The sequence below is a fragment of the Eublepharis macularius genome, chromosome 10 (assembly GCF_028583425.1).
Source record: "Eublepharis macularius isolate TG4126 chromosome 10, MPM_Emac_v1.0, whole genome shotgun sequence".
Lineage (NCBI taxonomy): Eukaryota > Metazoa > Chordata > Lepidosauria > Squamata > Eublepharidae > Eublepharis > Eublepharis macularius.
In genome coordinates, this window is record NC_072799.1 from 62,931,109 (window position 1) to 62,954,204 (window position 23,096).

A 23,096-nucleotide genomic window follows, 5' to 3' on the forward strand; every position below is an offset into this window, starting at 1 on the left:
AATTTATAATACAGGAAGGCTTTACAGATGGTAGCTTGATAGAATGGTCAGCACCGGAGGGTGGTTGTGAGGCAATCTTTTTTTGTCTTAAACAAAACTATAATTTATTTGTAAGTACATATGTGAGATGTTTGCAGAGTTTTGATAATCATATTGGTTTCAGAACAGTTCTCAAACTTAGTGGTTTCAAAGTCAGTTATATATTTACAAACCCAGCCACACAGACTAATTTCCACACAGATCTTCTCTAACAGAATAAACTTTCATCGAATACAGATAGATATAGATTTGCTCAGGTCCTTCCACACAACTTGTCTGACCTAGATAGAAGAATATCTCTCTCAGATATACACAGACTGCCCTAAGTGCACACACAGTTTGCCTGACTTTGACAAAAATTAGGCTCTCTGGCTTCCCCACAGCTTGCCTACCCTGAGAAACACACACTCTCAGGAACCCTATTATAACCTTTTTTGTCCTTAATACTATGGAGAAGAACAGAGTTTGAACACAATAAGAAAAAAGATTTATTGGTGAAGCAGAAAACTGGGGATATTCATTTAAGAAGGGCCCAAGACTACAATTGTCTTTCAACACATAAAGGGTCCTTTGAAGCAGGGCTGGTTCCAGGTTTTTGGGGACCTTGGGAAGAGTATTCAGGATACCTCCTATGGTCACTACTGGGCTGCCCTTCTTACCCTCCCCACATGTCCCCACTTGCCTGTGCATTTTTTCTTTGCACACTTGCAAGCTCCCCCACCACCTGCACTCATAGCGGCTCACACTGCCTGCATGCCCTTTCCCCAATGGTGCTGGGTGGTGGGCGCAGCTATAAGTGTCACTGTCATGGCCACCAGGAATGCCGGTCCTTCGTGGACCACCCACATGCCCTTCTTCTGCAGCGCTAGGCAATGTATGCACCCGGGAGCAGAGATGACAAAGGATTCACAAGCAGGCAGTGGAAGGGTTTGAGTGCAGGCATCATAGGAAATGAGTGAGTAGGGAGTCAACAGCAGTGGGCTCTACTAGAAACCATGGGCCCTGACAGCTGCCCCACCTTGCTATGTCCTCCTGACACCGGCACTGCTGTGAAGGGACAAATGCCCATGACAAACATTCTGGTCCTACCTCACTTTTGGAGTAGCAAATCATATTTGAGCAAACAACCAATCTCTAGTTATTTTTAACTGATCACAAATGCTTGCTAGTGACATCACCGTTAAATCGTCCACCTCTGAAACAAATTATTGCAAAAATTCTCTTGTAATTCGTGTCTCTCTTCAAGCTGAGAATGAATAGTTCTAATAGAATCCCTGTTGCCTTTTGTTAGTAGCAGGTCATGTTTCTCAATCTTGCCTGATCATTTATCATGAGATTATTTCCAAAAGTATTGTACCTTTGACATTTTATACTTGAATATGCAGGTGAATCTGTTTGGTATTTGTTCTATATGCTGTGATTTAAAGTCCACACTGTTAAACAAATGCACCATAGTTCATAACATAGCCAGAGGTGAGAACAAACACCACCACCTCTGGAGACAAAAGATATTGTGCTGATGCAGTGGGGCTTTGTGAATGCTGAAATTGCCTCAGTAAGCTCAACAAATGAATAGGTATTTAAAGTGCTGCATAAACCACAGCACTCCACATTCTCTTGGAATGTGTTTATTTGAAGTTCTGTATCTTTCAGTGTCCCAGTCATGTTCCAGAGTGCAATTCTGAAGCACAATTTTCCTCAGTGGGACCATCCAATTACTCTGCCTCTCTCTCAGACCTTAATTTGTTTACAAAAAAAAGTAATGATTTCATTCCAACTATATGTGCAAGGGTTTAAAGCTAGATATTTTAATCAGTGTCAAAAATTCAGCAGACTATTTAATTCACTACAAAATGGGAGCAAAGTTTATCATCATATAGCCAAAGTCACTGAGCAACTCAGGTGCACATCACCATGACAGAATAACACCTAGAAGGTATATATATAAGATCACTTTCATTTAATTAGTCTTGATCAACCAACAGCTCTTTATTCTGTGCTACAAATACTAAAGCAGATTAACATCCTCCCTTAGTTTATCAGAGCACACTGAAAGAAGAAGCCTACCCATGATCAATAAACAAATAACTGATATGTGTTAATGTGTAATTAATCTATGTGAAGTGAACTTAACCAGGAGTCAGATATTTCTAACCCAATAAGATGTCTGGTATTCAGTAGTATTCAATATTGCTTCTACCTCCTCAACACGATCCCCAGTTCGGGTATTACCACTAGGGGTGTGCATAACAAAAAAAAAAAAAAAGAGCCAAAATACACAGAAATCACTGGTTCAGCTCATTAAAGCAACTTCCAGAACAGCGGAACAAATTCAGAAGACGAGGCTGTAACAGCTTCCCCCCAGTCAAAAATGTTGTGTGTTTCATTTCAGTTCTTACTGTGTAGAGGCTGCACAGGCAGGCCAGGCAGTGGGAGGCTGTCTGACAGCATCTTATTTTCCTTAACAACAAGTCTGTCTACATTCATCAATGATGCAACCAATAGGTTCCAAAGGGGAGAGACTCAACCCTTAGTGTTAACTCGGTTGGAGGGAAGGGAATTTGCATGGTGTGCATGAAGGCAATTTTCTTCAGCGCTTCCTAGGGAATGGTGTTGACATTGAGTAGCTTGTAGAGATCAAATCACAAAATGTTTGCTTGGCTTTGGGGAGGGGAGCAGCAGATGATACGGTGCCATCAGCATCACCATCCCTCTCTGTGCGTTTTTATGGACAATGCAAGGAAAGGCCGGCAATATCCATGCAAGTGTGCACACATGGGTTTGAGGAGGGAGGGGCCTCCTTCAGCCTCTAAGCCCCCAGCTGCTGCAAAAGCCACACTGAGGAGGTCCCAGGCATGTGGAGGTGGTTCGTGCACATTCAGCAAGCTTCTGCTGCTGCTGTCCTTTGCCTAGGTATCATGGTGCTAGGGCCACCACTGTGACTAAAGAAATCCTCCAAAGACAGTGGCTCGAGGAGCACCAGGAGGAATTTCATCTTGCCCCAGATTGCTTTGGCTAATTCAGATGCTTTATAATTCAACTGGTCAAGCTAGATGTCGGCCAGAGGACAACTTCCAAGGACATTTCCAATGAGATCTGGTGTTAAGTAGAGATGTCTTATGGCTCCACTTTTTTAAAATCTATATTTGAACAATCTAGCACCTGCTCTGATCTGATAATCAATGCTATCAAGTTGAAGATTTTAGTTTATACAAAACAGAGTGGCGGTGGTGGAGAGTGCCCAAAAGTCCTAGTTGATTTATGGTGACCCTGGTGGGGTTTTCGTGACAAGGGACTAACAGAGGTGGTTTGCCATTGCCTGCCTCTGTAACTCTGGTCTTTGTTCAAGGTCTCCCATACAATTACTAACCAAGGCCGACCCCATTTAGCTTCTGAGATCTGGCTCACCTGGACTATATGGGTAAGGGCACAAAACAGAGAATAGACTGTAAATATAAATAGAAATTCTATCCTGGAAATCCCAATGTAAGGCTGTTATGGCACCAGCAGCTTCTTCTGGGGCAGCAATAAAGCTTTTTTTCTATAGACAAGGTGGACAATACCTCCAGTTGCAATTGCAGTTTAAAAAACCAAAGTAATACCTCAAATATTATATGGAGCAGCAGTTTGGATCCATAAAATAGATGGAACCATAGACTGACCACTAATGCAGTTCTTATATCAGATGTGTGGCATACCAAAGTATATGGCAGGTACTGCCCTCAGATCAGAATTGGACCAACATCCCATTGAAGCCAGAGCTTGGATTTATGCTCTGAATATGAAACTTTAAATAATATTTTCAGAGAATAATAGCTTACTGTACTATATGAAGTATGATGACTTCTATAGTGTGTGGAACCAAACAATAGAAGAAAAATTGAATGCCATACAATGCTCGGAAGATGTAATCGTTGCCCAGGTGGTCTTCAGCTCTTAAAACCATCAAAAATTAATTACGAAGATTGATGCAAACAGCACTACTTGTTGAACTAGGAGGGTTTGCTCTTACCTCTGTATGGGAATTTCATAAGTTTTACTATCTTGGTATATTTGTTTAGCTTAATAGTTCCAAAGTATGGAAGAGCAATTATGCTGGCAAGACTAAATGCACTACATTCTGTGGTTTCCGAAGGACGCATATTGGGCGTACCTTTCTTAGACAGAAATTGTGGCTGTGGCTTGGGTGCTATCAAATCTGTAAGTCATGTTTTATTTGAATGTCCTTGGTACAACAAAGTGAGGCAGAAATGGATTGAACCCTGGATATTACAATGGACAGAATCTATAGTAGGTATTTTAAATCCTAAATTATTAGTAGATCCAAGAGAAGAAAATTTACTTATTTTAGCTAATTTTTTAGTTCAGGCCATGATAATTTGGGCAACTCACAGGAAGTCAGCTTTTTGGTAGTTTGTGTTTTGACCTTCTCTGTCCTGATTTTTTCATTTTTTCATCATATTCCTGGTCACATTTGATAAAAAAAACTACTTAAGACCTATAGGTCAGAGAAGCAGAATAAGAAAGAAAGAAAGAAAGAAAGAAAGAAAGAAAGAAAGAAAGAAAGAAAGAAAGAAAGAAAGAAAGAAAGAAAGAAAGAAAGAAAGAAAGAAAGAACTCAGATCCATTACAGGCATTGCTAATTTTTCCATTGATATGAGAATGGAGGAGATGCTATTGAATGTCTTTTCAGACACAGCTGCTCTGACAAAACATACCAAATTGTTTCATCCACTTCTGACAAATTACAAACTGTTAATTTTTTTTTTAGTTCATCTCAGTTCAGAGATAAAGAATATGATTTAAAATTATGTAATACAGCAGAAATAAAAAGTGTAGGAACAGCATGGACTGGATCCAACCAACTTTTCTACTGGTGAAAAAAAGACAGGGGCCCTTATCACACTACATACCTGCTTCCAGAACATCATGAAACGCAGCGCAAAACCCGCGGAAGATCGCGTTTTCTCGCAAAAGTTTTGCGCGATGTCGCGCGAGTTATGCACGACATTGTGCAAAACTCTCGCAAGAAGATGTGATCTTCCGCGTTTTTTGTGCTGCGTTTCATGATGTTCTGAAAGCAGATATGTAGTGTGAACAGGGCCAGGATCCCATCTGCCCATCCAAAAAGGCTATGCTGGAGATCATGGGATTTACATGTTAAAAAGCCATGTGGGATGGGAATGGCAGTAAGCAGAGGAATTGGGTAAAAGGGAGAGGAAAAGTCTGGCTGAATCCACACCTTTCTCACCTTTTTTACAATAAATATAAAAAATCAAGTGACTCAGACTGTTTTATATAGTACAGAGATGCCACCTCACATGGGGGCTGCTGGGTGAAGAAACCTGACATACAATATAGGTAGAAAAGAAGGAATATGTTTCATAAGGGGAAACATAATGTAAGACAAGTCAGTGGAAATACAAAAATGCAGAAAGTAACTAAAAACATGGTAGCACTGTGATAGGCTTGATTGAATCTGGTTCTCCAAGTCTCCGCACTCTTTGAAAAGCCAGAATGCCTCTCCCAAAACTCCCATTTCATTTCAACTTTTTGTTAACAGTAAGTTTCCATCCAATCTGAGTTTTTTAAAAAAAACACAATCTTGATTTTGACTGCAGTGGAAGCCAGCTGGTTGACTACAATCTTGCCACATCCTTTGTTTTCTACAGACAGATTTGAATGTGAAGGCCTATGGCCATATACAATAAATTCACATACTACAGAAAGATTTCCTGCATCCTACTTGAAATCAAAAATACCTTGGTTACTGGATGACTTGAACTGAAGCAAGAGAACAAAGGCTCTCCCTCTCTCTAATCAATAAGCAATTGTGCTCACATTTATGAGGAAAAGATTTGGAACTAAGCATAACCATGGAAGTAGAAATATAGTTGAACCATGGAATTAAGAATAACTGATCTGGTAGGGAGAGGAGTCCACCCTGTGTCAAGGCCCTCAGGAGGTGTCAAAAGCATAAAAATCATGGATGGAACAAGTCACGGCCAAAACAGGGAAGTTACCCAAATTAGATAGCTTCTGGGTAAAAAAAAAAAAGGGGGGGGAATCAGAATGACCATGGCAGGTGCTGGGAACCTGAAAACTTGAAAACGTTTAAGCACATCAGAAACCTGCATCAATAGGAAGGTCCAAGTGGAAAATCCATGTAAACAGAGGTACCTTGGTAACAACCCAAATAAGGTCTCAAAGTAGAAGGAAAAGGGGGATAACAGATGACCCCAAAGAGGGGGAGAAAGAAATCTCTTTTGCTAGATTTCTCCTGACCAGTCGGTCACCGACTGGGGATGAATCATCTCCAGTCAGAGATGATTCATCAATGTGGCCAAGCCTCACTTGGGTAAATATAATGCAAGCTTGCTGAAATTGTGCTTGTTTTATGTATTCAATAAAAGCTACGGCTGCTTTCAAGGCATGTTGGTGTCCTCTCCCTTCCTCCCCCCCACCTCCCAATGGCACCTTGAGCTCAAATGAATGCTAGAGTGAGCAAGACTCTGGGTCCACAGTGGAGCCCACCTCAAGTCAGAATTCCCGCATAACAACTGCAACCTGATCTGCCACCCAAACCTACCAGGAATACACACACTCCCACTGGACTCTAAATGCTGGAGTTCCTGCTGACAGGTGGTATCAGTACAATCATAGGGTGCTAGAAGTGTTCTTTATTCACTGCCAATGATGACACCGGAATTATGCAATCATTCAAGAAAAAAAACCATAAGAGAACAATAACCTTGATGCAGTGATGCTGTGCAAACCTTTATATAGATAGATCCAGTTCCCCAAGTCAGTCATCCTTGGAAAAAGCTGTAGCACAGTTGTGACAGTACATAAAACCCCAAGTAGATCTACAGTCACTCTGGATTTGGAGTAGGTTGCTCAATGGTGTAGCAGGGACAGCTGAATCCCGAAGTTTTGTATGGAATTCAGACAGAGTAAAGACAGAGAACAAGAGGATTTCATACTGGCCAGATGGATTGTTGTGAAGCTAGAAAAGCTATGAAATACCTTAATATCTGATATTGGTGGGTATAAGTGAGTTGGTGAGCTCTCTTCCTCATTGGAGGTACTGCTAAACTTGGACAGGGTCAGCAAAGGATGGGCTTGAGAAAATTTTCCTAAACTTCTAGAGAAACCCAATCTGAGAAGTGTGGAATGAAGGGGGGGTTCCTGTGACCCCATCTTTCAAAGGTAAAAAAAAAAAAAATCCACAGCAAGCTATTTATTAGGCTGTCGAGTCTTAAGAGTTCCCCCAAGAGGGAAGGATTAATTAACACTTATTCATAAGCAGTGGAAGACTATACAAAAGTAGAGCAAACTAATGCAATGCTGTTGGGCCAGTTCTCAAAGGACAAAACTTGCCATTTTGTCTCATGAGGTGAAACTGCTTGCTTGCTTCCCCCCCCCCCCAAACCCCTGATCCCTCATGCATTTGTTTACAACAGAAGCACAGCATGCCCACGGCCAATGTAATGGAATTCAGATATTACACTTTTATGTAAAATCTCAAAATATAAGTGGCCATTCAGTTCAAAAAGCATTCCAGTATGACCCTTTCATCTGAACAAGATACTTAACCCCTGTGTCATTAAAGGGAGAGAGAGTGAAGAGCTGTTGTCTGCTTGACAAATGTTTCCTGAGAGTTTGCATGGCAAAGGTTTTATAATGAGTCTGTAAAGTAGCTCAAGAGTCCTTTATCACTCACATTGATGTCTTCCAGATCTAAGTTGTTCAGAATGACATTGTTTCGCTTCCAGATGATGGGAGGTCTCAGGGTCCCCTGAATGGCACAACTTAGAACTGCACTTTGTCCTACTGTTGCTGCTGTGATGCTTACTTTCTGATCTTCTGGCAGAGTCAGTTGAATTACTTCTGTAAAAGATACATTGCATTTAATGTTAATCAGCAGGCAGGGTTTCTACATCTTGGTAGCTATAAGGCTTTTAATTTGAATCAAAAGCAAAAAATAATTTCCAAATGAGGGCAGAAAATACAACTGTTTCAAATAAAAGGTCAGCATGACATTTCAATTAGATTGACTGACAAATATTGCCTCATAAGGAGGGAGGCTTTTAACACAAAATTATTTCAAAAGAAAAGAATGCGACATACTGGCTTCAAGAGTGCCCTGGAATATTTGACAGTGTTTGATTGCCCTACCCATATTATTCTAGCAATCTTCTGAATTAATTGGTAGGGGTGGGGTGGGGGTTGTAGATAATTCCTGGGGTGAACTAGATTTTTGAATGTCAAAAGGGATGTATGAATGAGGAATGCTAAACCCTTCCCACAACTTGTTGGCCCAAACACTCCTAGCTTGGATTGGTTCCAATTATGGGAGCCAGGCAAGAGGGGAAATAGGAATACATTACAGGGAAGTAAGATAGTTGTGTGATAACAATACATGGTTAAAACTCAGCTTTCTATTACATCTGGCTCTACCATTGAATATATGTTATTTTGTAAATTTAATGTTTAATGAATTTAATTTTGTAATTTAATACATTACCAACTGACACCTATTCCTGAATACATGTACATGGTAATAAGGCCCTGTTAATTGCTTCCAAGTAGGTGAGCTTAGGAGAAAAATGTTAAAGACATATTCTATATGGTGCTACACAATTGTTTGGAATATTTGGGGGGGGGGATTTTCTAGTCACAAAATATAGGGCATTTCCATTACAGATTCTCAAAGATCACCTGTGCTAATCTAGTGCTGTCAAAATAAAGTAAGATTTTTATGGCAGAGCCCACTTTAGACATGCACACATCTGATCAAATGGCCTCTGGCTCATGAAAGCTTATGCCATCATACATTTGGTAATCATTAAAAGCACTGAAAGACTCTTGTTATGAGAAAATAAGTATATTTGACAACTGAAACTAAGTTTACAGGCATTTAATGTTCCCCCATTGTGTCTATTCTGAAATAACACGTTCATATGCACTCATGTTTCAGTCTCTTGACGCTAAAAGGTGACTCTAATGTTCAGAGGAACAGGCTGAAACAGTACCACCTCAAAACACATGTGAGAGAGTTTTGTCTTGGAAAACATTTCCATTTCAGAATTGTTCTGCATATGAAAAGCTTTACATCAGAGGAAAAGCTAAACTAGGAACTTTCCCCATCCCCAAGAGTCAGATTTCTATGATATAATGTAGAGTGGATGGCTGTAAAATGTACCTCCGTAGAATTGCGAACTGTATCCAAGTTTAGCTGTCTAGCATGGAGTCCATGCTAAACTTGGATACAGTTTGCAATTCTAAGGAGGTACATTTTACAGCCATCCACTCTACATTATATCATAGAAATCTTATTATTTTATAAATAACTTTTGCAAGGTTTTGCAAGGTCCATGTTCGGACTAAATGTTTGGATTAGGGTTGCCAGGTCCCCTTACTCTCTGAGTGGAGGGGAGGACCGGGTTCTTACTTCCAGTTTTTTCTTGTGAGCACAAAGCACACACATGCTCCCAGCGTAGTGCAATGATGTCACATCCAGGAGTTACAGGGTTTCGCTCTGGGTCAAATGGGCTGAATCAGACTGGTGCAAAGCCCGGGAGCACTCCTGGTGCCTCCACAATGACGTCACTCCTGAGAGTGATGTCGTCATGCCGCACTGCGAGCATGCTCCCGGAGGTCCATTCTTGTGCCTTTTCTACTGGCCAGGTGAGCGGTGGCAGGGGGAGGAGGCTGGGAGTGAGGGATCTCCCACCCCCATCAAGGGATCGGCAACACTAATTTGGATTGGCCAGTGTGCCTATCTCAGGCAAATGTCCACTGAGTCACTCCCATCCTCCATTGCACCTTCCCACAAGGAAACAGAAATGTAAAGACAGCAGAGGGAAATAGAAACTGAAAATAAAGAAAGAGGTTGTCAGAAAAACCTCTGCGACTAATTTGATCAGATTAGGTATGAGAACCTGAGGAAGTTTCATTTGGTTCACTATCCTTCCACAATTACTAACGTGTGTGCAGCTCAGATTTAGATTGGTTATTACTTCAATTCATGTTCATATAAGTTGCTTCATCACAACTGCTGAGGCCATCCATAGTTAAAGTTTTATAAACCCATTTCAAACTAGGGTTATCCTTTTACCTGGTACTGATAATAACATAACACTAAACTATGCCTAAAGCAAACCATAGAAGGCAGAGGGAATTCCTGAAGAAGAGAGAAAGAGGAAATGGTGCGAGCTTATGGTTTGGGAAGTTCTCCCATTAAGTCTGCACAGAGTCTTCTCCCCACTGAAATGATTGGACTTAAAAGGACTGACTTTGGGTGGATCATTTCCAATGGTTTTCAGAACAAAGGCTGCCCTATTATACTTACAGTTGCTCTATTATGTTTATGGACGATGCTGAGCAGTAAATGTTTGTGAATAATAGCCTGAAGGAACCACAGAGAGCTTTGAGTTACTTAATTACTGCTGAAATAACAAATAAGTCTCAAGTAAGATAGACATTAATCTTTCAATTGAGATTGAACATCTATCTATGAACATACAGAGATCTTTAACTGGCACTTTTAAGCCAAATTAAGAGAGCACTTTGTAATTAGTACAATTAAAGAGATAGCACATTTGTCTAATGTGCTTCCAGAAGAAAGCATCAAACATTTCAGTCACTCTTGAAAGAAAAGTTTTGTTGCAGCACCAATGAAGTTAAATGACTGATATTTTAAGCATAATTTTTGCAAGGCAGAAAAAAATGTGCTTTTCTTTTGCATCAACAAGACACACCTGTATGTTTTTTGTAAAATTCATCACTTTTAAAAATTTGAATACAAAAAACTTCTGTTTGTATCCAATACTACATTTGTACCCAATATTGTACCCATATTACATTGTACCCATTCACAAAAGTATTGTGGAATTTTCTATAAGCAGTTGTCTTAGAGTCTCTCTACACTAGATGCCTTGGTGCATGTTTGTCAAGTGTAGGGAGATGTAATGTTAACCAGGAAGTGTAGTTTTAAAAGACAGAGCAGGTCAAGATTGCTCCTCAGAGGGTTTGTTAATTTCATCTTCGCCTCCCTGAAGGTTTTGTCAATTCCACCTCTCCTGTCTAAAAACTGTGAGGGATTGCAACCAAAGAGCAGCAAGGAATGGAAATGGGCTGCCTGGAATCGCCTTCCAGAGCTGGGCTTGGACCTGAAGAGGTTATAATGGGATGAAGTTTCCTTTCTGGCATTTCACAGCCCCTTCACACAGCTCCAGTGTATAGGAAAGCCTTTGCCCTGCCGCCAGCTCTGTCTTTTTAAATTTCCCTTCCCAGCTACTATTGAATCTCCTGACATGTGTTCTTCACATGTCAGATGTCTCATGTAGAAAGACTCTTATACCAATACCTGAATTACACGAAAGTGATACTGGAAGAGAAAATGTTACGATATCACACACGTTCTTCCTTAAGAATTCAAAGTAAGTATTGGGCCAAACAAGAGAAAGAGAAACAGTGAATATATGTTTATACGTGCAGTACATTTCATTTGATAAAAATAGTGAAACAATAACATATTCTACAGAATATATAATGAGACATATACTTTTTAATTAATAACTGTACTTTTTGAGCCTACTCCCTCATACATTTCATTTATTTATTTATTCATGTCAGAATGTCCGTTCTCAAGCCACAGCTACGCCATGTTCTCCTGTTATAATCTGTTGTTATTTAGTTCTCTCCCTCCAGGCTCAGGTGCTTCCCAGGCCGCCTATATCCATGGGAACGAAGAATTCTTATCAACCCAGCCGACCTTGATGTCCTCGCCTTCCCAGGATTTCTAGACAGGACTAAGGGGGGAGGCTGGGAAGGGGTGTTCGAAGTGTTGTTACTTTCATTTTATATGTCATTCTCAACAAAGCTTTGGTTCAGCCAAGGGCCTCAAGTCCTTGGATCATGGACCCCTGTATCCTGAGCATAATCTTCCAATAAACCTTTTGAAACCAAGAGACCTTATGCTTCTTGCAGAAGGGGGAGACGAACTCTAGATAACTGGGATTCCATAGTCTGACAATTCATTGCAACCAAAACAACCCCTGAGTCTAAACTAAGAAACATGATCCAGACGGGAGTTGCTAGACAGAATTAAGACTGCATTAAGCCTGTATTCATTTTGTTTGCCTATTTAGAATGTAATTTAAAAGCAATCACTTGCTCAAACCACACAGAATGGTCCTTTGTATATAATCTACAGCAAGTTTCAAAATCTTAATGGGAAGGTCATAAAACTTTAAAATAAAAACACGGAATACTGTGGGATAATTTTTATCTTTTGCTCTTATATGGTTTTAGTGTTATTTTATATATTTGTGATAAAGGTGCAGAGTTATTACATAGGATTTTTATTTCATTTTATTACTCCTTCAGTACAGAATAATGTCAGTTTCACTTTCATCTCCCATTTTGTACAGATTCTGTTAAAGTAAAGCTTAACAGATTTTTGAAACACATATGGAACAGAACAGATGAAACTTAATTTTAAGCAATCAGTTGAACCCAATATAAATTAAAGGATTTAAAGGAATGAAAGTGTAACAACTATGTTTAAAAATACATTTCTTAATAATTTACAGTATCAAGCAATAAAAAAACCCCTGTCAAAATGGAATAAAGCCTAAGGAATTGAAATCAGCTTGATTTTTTTCTTCTTCTCTGCATGATGATCCTGTACTGCTTACCTTTTGGAGACTCCTTTTTTTTAAGCGCAGACAAGCTGAACTCCACTTTGCGTCTGTTGGTTACGCAGACTTTCAAAAGTTTCTTGACACGCAAATAGCTATTTGGCCCATGGCTTGCAGCCTGTGGACCTGAGCAAGCCAGCTCAGTAGATCTTTATTGGTAGCTCAGTAGATCCAGCTGAAACCCAAGACTTGACATGTTGTACACCCCCTCGCCCAGTTATTTATTTAAATTGGTTTTTTTGTCAGCTGCTTTGGTGGCTCACAGGAGAGAAGAGTGGGTTTGTATTGTCTTGCCATTAATTAACTTTGGGTATTTTAATTCTGCTTGCTATCTGGGAGATCTCCAGCCACCACCTGGAGGCTGGCAACCTTTTGCTAATGTAGCATTTTTAAAATATTGTTGCTCTAAGTTTAAATGTAAGCCACTGAGGAAAGGAGGCGGGGGAGGGGTGGATGGGTGAATGCTCTGACTGGGTGATAGTATATCCTAGGGGGCAGAGTGATCTTTCAGAAAGTGTGCTGACAGAAAGTGTTCATTCTGGGCAAAGCAGGCAAGCTGTGTGGAAGCTTGAGAGAGAGAGGCTTTGTGTATATCTGAGTAAGAGATTAATCTATCTAGTTCACACAAGCTGTGTGGAAAGGCCTGAGTGAATCTATGGGCCAGGCTTGAAGTGATGAATTATACTTGAATGGCAAGTGAACAGACTCACATGTATTCCTCCCTGTTCTCTTGTGCTCCACTCAATCCAGTCTGTGTGGAGTTTATTCTGTGTTGAAGACCTGTGTGGAAAGTACTCTGTGTGACTTAGTTTGTGAAAATATCTTTAAGAAGATATAATTATATTTAAAACTGCCAAGTGTAGGAATTGTTCTGAAACTAATACGCTTATCACAACTGCAACCATTGCACATGTACTTAAAAATAAATTCTACTTTTAAGAAAAAGATCCTTCTTAACCTCACAGCCAACCTCACGCGCTGACTGGTATGTCAAACTACTAGTTATAACAAAGCCTTCCTGTAGTACCAGTTAAGCCTTTGGTTGCAGAAAAAAAACCTACTGGGGAGTCAACAATATATAGGTCACACACACAAAAAGGGAAAGTGTTCTTGAGGTAAAAGCTTGGTTAAAGTACAGAACATCTAAGCTCAGTGTCAGTGGAATTAAAAGGTATGTTGGCTGTGACCAGAGCCCTCCTGAGGGGTAGTTTAAGGTAATGTAAGGAGGAGCTGAATTTAAGGTCCAAAGCCTGTAAAGGTTTTAAAAACAGGGCAAATCATAATGGGGTGGTTCAAAACTAAGTAAAACGTTACAGAGTTTAAATGCCTAATTAAATACATTGTGGATTACTTGTTAAGTTAATGGACCCTAGTCTGCATGAATCAGTTTGTCAAGAAGCATTGAAGAGCTCTTGGAAATCCACATGTGGATTATGTTAAGAAGTAGTGGAAGAGGACCGGGTTGACGCACGCCTTTCCATCATCACTGACAACAGATGGGAGGGAGGCTGAGGAGAAAGCTGCAGGTGTGCATGACATTAAGGAGCCTTTTCCAATCCTTCCCAAGGTATTTGGAAAACACAGTCAGATTCCTAATACAAAAACCAGTACATATAACTGTGCAAAGTAAGCAAACTTTCCCACTACCTGACCTTGTATCCCATACAGCGATTCTGAGAAATAAGGGGCTACTGGAGTTGACAGCCAGCGTGACGTAGTGGTTAGAGTGCCAGACTAGGAACTGGGAGACCTAGCTGCCAATTCTGTCTCTGTCATGGAAGCTTGCTGGGTGACCTTAGGCCAATCACTCTCTTTCGGCCTAACCTAAGTCACAGGTTTGTTGTGAGGGTGAAATGCAGGAGGTGAAAACAGTGTTGTAAGCTACTTTGGGTACCCACTGAGGAGAAAATTTAAAAATATCTAAATAAATAGGGGTAAGTCCTGAATGATGTAGATTGTAAGCCACTTTTAGTCCTCAATACCTTGATAACATTCTGCAGGTGTCGACTATTCTTTCCTTCAGTGAGATCCTGCCCCTGCTTGTTCAGGAGCAGGTGACCAAGCACAGCTCTCCAGTACTCAATTTAGGCAGTGTTTTGCTTTCCCCTCTATCCAACCCCCAAATAAAATGTAAAACTTTTGCCACCATCCTTTGCATTCCCAAGCACAGTAGCACCAGATTTTTTTTTAAAGATGAGTTTCCAGTGTTGAAAAATATTCTTTCAGTCCAGTTTGTCACACCCAAGGGCACTTTGTCAGTATCAAACCTATCCTCCCCATCCTACCCCGACAACTGTGTATTCTTGCAGGTGGATAGCCATGTTGGTTTGCAGAAGAAGCACATGATTTGAGTCCAGTAACACTTTAAAGACCAACCAGATATCTAGAGAATAAGCTTTTGAAGGTCAAGCTCCCTGGTATCTGACTCTTGAAAGCTTATACCCTGGAAATCTGGTTGGTCTTTAAGATGCTACTGGACTTGAATGATGTAATTCTCATTAGGTTACTAAAACAAAAAGGCAAAGGCTGCTCAAACTGGTTTGTCAAGACAAACCGTGATCGAATGATCAGATACAAGCTCAAACCAGATTTCATGTCACATCTGAATCAAGTCAAAACCAGATTGTGTTATTGTTGTTGTTGAATATTAATATTTTCACAATATATAAGAGATATGTATATCAAATGGTCTGTGTATCTTCAACTGTATCTTCTCATTTGCAGAGTTTCTAAGAAGTAACTTCAACTAAAATTCACTGAAGAATGAACCCCTTCATCTATGCAGAGTGAAAAAAGTGGTGTCTAAGTACTGCACTAACCTTATGAAGAAAAAAATGTCACTCTCAGATACTGTTTTCTTCCTACTTTCTCAGTAGATAAGAAAAAGATGGCCGACTGAGCCCTGGAGATGTGAATTATTATCCCCCTTTCAGCCTCTTTCTCCTTTTAAAAAAAAGCAAGCCTTAGCTCTGCTGAAAATTCTAAAACAAAGTTGTCAAACATATGGCCCTTGGGCCAGATCTGACTTCTCCAGGGCTCTTATCAGGACCAGGAGCAACTGGGGGGGGGGGAGCAGAAAGCTGCTCCAGGGCGCAAGCACAGCGTGCACAATGAGGATGCTTTATGGCTTCCTATCCCTATCCTTTGTGGGTCGACATGTTCAAGGCTCCAGCGCCTCTGCTGCTGTGTCCCATGGCAGCAGCTCCTGGCCCCTCCTCCTTCTCCTCCACACAGCTACGCAGGGAGTTCCCTCAGTCACTCCTCTTTCTTCACTTCATGCCACCAGGACCACACAGGGAAGAGGTGGGGATTTATTTTATTTATTTATTTCAAATTTCTATTCCGCCCTTCCTGCGAACGGGCGAGTGGATGTGAAATGCGTCCTCCCTATGCCTCCTGCTTTTCTTTCCTAGCTCCTGAGAGGATCTCCTGCTGCAGCCACCTTCCTAAGCCTCCCCAAGAGGAGAACAACAAGGCCTGGGGGAAAAGGGGACAATTTGGGGCTGGGGAGGCAGAACCAGCAGCAGCATGTTGCTATTTTGCCTTCTCACACCCACCCACCTACCTATGGTGTGCCTTTTATTTTTGGCACCCAGAAACTTTTCAGAAGGGGACTCTCAGCCTCCGGAGACTTGGGGAAGCTATAGTCACTGAAAACTTTCATAGGAGTTGCTTCTGAGTGAAGAATCCATTCATGTTTGGGTTGCCAGAGAGACAAATGTGCCAGCTTGGAGCTTGCTGGCTGAGGGTCCTGGCTCCCAATCTGGCTGGCCAATCTGAAGTGACCTTGGGCTGGCTGAGGGGGGCGGGGAGTGGTGCAGGCTTCCCTGTGGTCTGCTGCCTGAGTCCAAAAGATAGTTGTTTTGGGCACTGGGGAGTACAGCTCAGCTTGTATCCCATGGAGCTGTATGTTTGGATACACACACAAATGGAGCCTAAATTGTAAGTAAGTACAGTATCTGAGACTGCACCATATCCTTCCAGCTTACATGGTCAACAGGACATAAATTAAGGAAGGGGCTTTAACCTACAAATTGCATCATTCTGTAACACGATTATATTTTTAGTAGCCTTAACTCTTCTCTTAAAATAACATTTTTGATCCTGCAATGCAGTTTAGTATGACTCACCTACACTTCTATTTATCCATTCATGAATGTCTGTGTTATTATGAATAACACTAGAGGGAAGGTGTTTACTTGTCAGCAAACTGTCTTTGTGCATACGATCATAGCTCACTCATGCTGTTATTGATTAATAAAACAAATCAAAGGCGATAATTTGACCACAGAGGCATCAATAAATTATGCACACAGTGGCAGTCTGAGAACTGGGAGGCTTGACTTTGAGAGTGGTGACGTTTTATCTGGGCATCAGGCCAAAAAAGCTACTCATTTCTGAAAGTTAAACTCTGTTCTTGTTGCAAAGGTAAGCACCTTTGGGCCAGCTGTCTGGAGAAAAGAACCAACAACACTGATTGCAGTTAGATATTGCAGCTTCTCATTCCAGCGGGAGTGATAAAATTGGGCTAATACAGAAGAGGATAAGAGATAACGTAATGTAACACTTCTCCAGATTCAGCCTACGGTGGAGTTTTTTTCCGCTGCTCTTGTGGGAGGGAGATAGGCATTTTTATCAGTGTTATTTAGGCAACAAGACATAAGCAATCTTCCTGCAACTACACAGCCTGTCAGTGGCAATACAAGGAGTCAAAAGTTGAGAATTCCTGCTTGGTATAAACAGAAATCAAGTTTCAGAATGGCTCCTATAGTTCAGCTATTTTAACTTTCTGACATTGAGGGAGGGCATCCTATACATTTCTGTCATGCCTTTGTTAAGCCTTTTCCTGAAAATACATATGAAGTTGTTCAGATACTTCTTTCTCAACCTAATTAGAGTCTGGAATGAAGACAGCACTAATTTATTTTTCATTGATTTAAAAACAAAAACACGTCTACAGAGTGCTAGCTTTCAAGTGACCAAATACAAAATGTAAAACTGTTTAAAACAGCAAATTAAAATACTAGGACTCTAAATCAGAAGGAGCACATGGCAAAGAGCCACAAAAAAGTCAACTTGAAATGGCCAAAACCATCAGTGGGGATTGACAAATCAGGGTCAAGAGCTGACAAGAGACATTATGACTCTGAGAAATCTAAACCTGAATTTGAAATAGCTCTTTGTACAAATGATGAACATGTTATTTCTAAAATGTATAAACTTTTGTTAAGGTTTGAGATGGAAGAAGAGCAAGTAAAAGAATGTATGATTAAATGGGCAAAAAAATGTGGACATGATATATTAATGGAGCAATGGGAAAATATGTGGACAAGAGGGCTGAAATTTACATTAAGCTCCAATATTAAACAAAATTTTTACAAAATGATGTATCGTTGGTATGGGACTCCTGAAAAATTGGCCAGAATGTATAAGGGGGCGTCAAATGTATGTTGGAAATGTGCTAAACAAGAAGGGACATTTTTTCATATATGGTGGACATATAAGAAAGAAAAGAGTTTTTGGTTGCAGATACAATCATCGATTTTGAAGATTAAACTTCAGCTGAAACCAGAGACTTTTCTATTGGGAATGTTTTTATACTTGATTACAGCAGCAAGAGTACTTTAGGCACAAAAGTGGAAAACTACAACATTGCTTACAGTGGAGGAATGGTTGACAAAAGTTTTGGAGTTTGCGTTAATGGCAAAACTTACTGCATTAATTAGAGAAAGGACATTAGTTAACTTCTTGACTGAATGGAAACTGTTAATAGACTTTTTGCAAAGATAACAAGGATTTGATGACATCTGGATTTATGGATTAAGAAACATGAACAATAGAAAAAAGGGGTTTTGTGACTAACTTAGAATAAGTGGGACTCTAGAAATGATATATACTTGTTGCGGAGAAAATCAGAACTCAACTTGTATTGGAATTTATGGTTTTTTGTTTTCTTTTTTCTTTTCCTCTTAATTTTATAGACATATGTATTGTTAGTGTGTCATGTTTAGAATTGTGTTTTTTCTTATTCTCTATGTTTATTGTTTATTATGTTATGGTGTATAGTTTATAGTTTAAATAAAGAAAATTTTAATAGGAAGAGCTGACAAATGTCTATTGCAATGACCAAGCACTAGGAGGGACAAGACCATTCTGGGTGCAGCCACACAAAATGCCACATGCGCTCCATTGCCACACCTCTGATGGTGAAGAAACTCAAAGCAAAGGCATCCCCAGACGATCTTTGTGTGCAGGCTGGTTGATATAGACAGTCTTTGATGTACCAGTCCCAGACCATTTAAAGAGTTATATTATTAGTTTATTAATTTTATATATGTATATGGATAACAATAATATAAATATATTTATTATGATAAATGAACATTAAAACAACAGATAAAAAATAAAATCAAACTAAAAACCCCTTCATCTCCATCTATGGGATTCTTCCTTTCCCCAGGCTCACGCTGCCCCCCAAACCTCTCTAGGAAAACTCTGTCTTACCCCTTCACTGGAAAGCCAGGAAGGTAGGAACCCCCTGATCTCTCCTGCGAGGCTGTTGTACATGCACATGACAGGCTCTGCAAAAAACCCAAGCTCACAGCATTGCCAAACATGCCTTAAAGATGGGTAGTACTGACAATAGACCTTGCTGGGAAGAATGAAACTGCAATATAGAAACATGCATGGACAGGTACTCCTTCAAGCAACTGGGCCCCAGGTGATGAAGGGCTTTAAAAGGCCCAAATTAGTTTGAATTGGACCTGGAAACTAATTGTTAGCCAATGAAAGACACTCTGAATAAAACTGACATGGTCCCAGCAGCTAGCCCTCAATAAACAAATGGGCTGTCACATTTTTCAGCACCTGCAGTTTATGGATCATGTTCAAGGGCAGCCCCACACAAAGCATGCTACAGTAATCTAGCCCTGAGGTTACTGAAACATGGATCAATATGACCAGTAGAAACCAGTAAAGGGCACAATTGGAACAATCAGCTTTAGATGATAGTTGAAAACTGGGCAATGAAGAATAAGAGTCTAAGAACATAGTCAAATCATAAACCTATTGCAGATAGAAAATGATGCCTGGCGGACTACAAAGCCAATCTGTACAGAGGTAAAACCAAGCTGAACAAAGTAGCAGGTTTAGAACAATCCTAGATACAGGCAAATCCAGTTTTCTGACTGATGAGACCTTACTTTCTATCCACATTAAAGGGGTAGCATGAATAATATCTGAGTGGATCAAACTCGACCATTTATTGATAATTAGAAGGAACTGGAAGAAGATATGGAAATATTTACTTATTATTTTTATTTTATTTTACATTATTTATAGTCCACCCTTCTCACTGAAATCCACTACGTAAACTGATGCAACCAATATCTAATAAACAATGCGCTAGGACTAGGATTGCAAAGAACTGAAACCAAGCTGTTGTTTGAACAAAATGTAAGTATTAAACGTGACATTAAACACTGCAGAGCAAGGTATTACATAAGTAGAAAAACAATGTGTTTTCCTGGAAGAATCTGTTAAGATGTAACTCTATTTCCTCTATAAAAATACCCTCTGGAACAATTCTATATTATATAGTCTGCTAAATGCCAGGAGCACGAGCGCCTTCCTGACTTTCTCAAGCAAGTTGTTCCACAGAGTGGGGACCACTACAGAGAAGGCACGTGTATGGGCAGTTGTTGTTCTTCCCATTTGCAGGGTGACACCTGCAAAAATGAGTGAAGTTGTCAAGGCAGGACGTAAGTGGAGAGATGATTATGAGGCTCAAGTTGTTGAATTTGCAGATATGCAGGTCCAAGGCCATGATGGGCTTTCCATGTGATAGCCAATGCCTTGAACTGGGCGCGTTATAATCAATTGGCAGTCAATGGAATAATACCTATGATCTGTCCAGCTCCTGATAATAATCGAGCTGTGGCATTCTGCACCAACTGGAATATCCAAGTTGATTTCCAGGGGAGACCTAGAGACTGAGAGCACGCTGTAGTAGTCTGGTCTTAATGTTACCATGGCATGGATCCAGATGGCCAGAACAGCTACGTCAGGTAGCGGCCACCTTCTGAGCAAAGCTACATAAGTAAAAAGCATTTTTTTGCAACTGCATTAACTTGCTTCTCCAACAGGGAAGCTGGGTCCAGAGTACTCACAGCCTCTTAACTGAGTCAGAAAGAGTCAGCTCAACCTTTAAACTGCCCAAACCCCAGCCCCCCCAGCCCCATACTTACCTTGCCCTGTGGGCCCATGGCATCCTCCCCCTCCTCCTGCGAGGGGCGGGAAGGCCATTTTTGGCCTCTTCTGCCACTGTGTGGCCCTGCAGTGTGGTGGAGGAAGCCAAAAACGGCCTTCCAACCCCTCAAATTGCCGCTGCAGAAGCTGAAAATGGCCTTCCTGCCCCTCAAATGGTCGCCATGGTGGCCATTTCAGGGGCAGGGAGGCCGTTTTCGGCCTCCTCCAGTGACCTGTGGGCCCATGCAGTGGCAGAAGAGGCCAAAAACGGCCTTCCCAACCCTCACAGGGGAGGATGCCGTGGGCCCACAGGGCAAGGTAAGTGTGGGGTGGGGGCTGTGGCTGGGGGTTGGAGTTTGGGCAGTTTAAATGGCCCTGTTGCTTGCAAGGCAGGAAAGGGCCCTTTAAACTGTCAAATGCCCCTTTCCCTGTCGCTGCTAAGCATCCAGAAAGGGGCATTTAAACCCCATGAACCACGAACTGGTTCGTAAACTTGCCCCAGTTCGTGCCAGTTTGTGGTTCCTGGTGTGTGAAAACTCACGAACCACAAACCTCATGGTTCATTTTTGTTTTGTTTGTGGTTCATGCCCATCTCTAATCTTAATGGTCACATCTGGCCTTTGGTTCTGTGAACACCATCTCTACACTTATCTCTCTGGCAACAGCTATCTCTGAATTAAGTTTCTAGAGATTTCCTTCATATCCTGACTAGGCCAAAAACCTAAACCAAAGTTTTGTCAGCCAAGAAACAGGCCAGGAAAGGCCAATTTCTTGTCAGAGGGCATTCCAAAGGCATGGAGTGGGGGTGACGTTACAAAGAAGACCTTTTTCATTACCAACCCTACTCTCTTCACTTAGCAGAAGGACATGGAAAACAGCCTGTGGTGACAATTTCTGTCTCAGACAAGACAGTGTGGAAGAAGGAGGTCCTTTAAGTACTCTGGTCCCAGACTGGGCTCTATAGGTCAAGAACAATAGCTTAGCACTGTATTCAATCTACAATTGTTCAGCTTTGTATACACAGCATTCTAGTGTACCGTAATCAACATCAGAAATAAACAGTGCCAGCATATCCCTTCTTTTCAAGTCATTTTTTTGTTGATGCTTAGCAAGGGGAAAAAAATCAGGATTCACTATTTAACAGAACTAGAAGTATTTTAATTCTGCTAAGTAGTACAGGCTGTAATCCAATGCACACTTAGATGGGTCCTTATAATAAGGAAGCAAGTCAGGGGAAGAGCACTGTTCAAAGGCTGTTCAAACCAGCCTTTCTCTGGTTTTGTAGCACCCATCAGACACACCTTCTCCCCCCGCCCCCCCCCGCAGAATTTTTTAAATTAAAAAAAAAAGGAAAGTTAAAATTCTTTGGATGCTATGTACCATACTGAATGCTTGCACGGCGGGACACAGGGACGTGTACTTCTAGATATGAGAGATGTTGTGCATACAGCTATCTGTGAAACTGGAAATTGGAAACTGAGACTTAAATTGCTCATGTTGAGATGGATCAAAACATGATAGATTTCAGCCTCAGATTTCAATTCCCAAACATGTTTACAAAACAAAGAACACCACAGCTGCTATCCTTTAGGGGAAACTGTTGGGCTTTTTTAAAATACAAAGTGGTTGTGGCAAAGTAAGACTAAAGGAGACACTAGAGAGGACATAAGTATTATCAAGGCACAATGGCAGGAAGAGATCACAGTCAGGAATTTGGCACAACAAGGCACTTTCACAATGATCCAGGAGACCCCCTCCCACCTCTTTGTCAGAAATGCACAGTCCTATTATGTCTTGTATACCACACATTACAGCTCAAAGATATATGAGGGTGACTGTTTACATTTGTGTCTAATCTTTTCTAAGATGGATTCAACCAGGTTTTTTGATGGTGAAAAAGGGAGGAGGGGGCCGCACCCTGACTACCCCCAAAAAGCTGTTTGGGGCATCATATGACTGATGTGGACAAAGGTTATCTAAGATGGGGGTTGTGGTGAAGTGGAACTGTCATGTCTGTGCCCCATCCATGCCACTATTCAATGCTGACCTGTTGTTTGCTGACCTGTTGTTTCTGAACCAATGTTTCATGCTATAATTTGATGT

General features: G+C 40.9%; 1 protein-coding gene across 1 annotated transcript in view; it reads right to left on the reverse strand.

Moving 5' to 3' along the window:
- Window positions 1–23,096, reverse strand: part of FSTL5 (follistatin like 5) — a 578,210-nt gene that overhangs the window by 140,994 nt on the left and 414,120 nt on the right. The window contains exon 7 of the mRNA XM_054990327.1: window positions 7,763–7,929. Within this exon, the coding sequence (XP_054846302.1) occupies window positions 7,763–7,929 (167 nt within the window). The remainder of the gene's footprint in view (window positions 1–7,762; window positions 7,930–23,096) is intronic.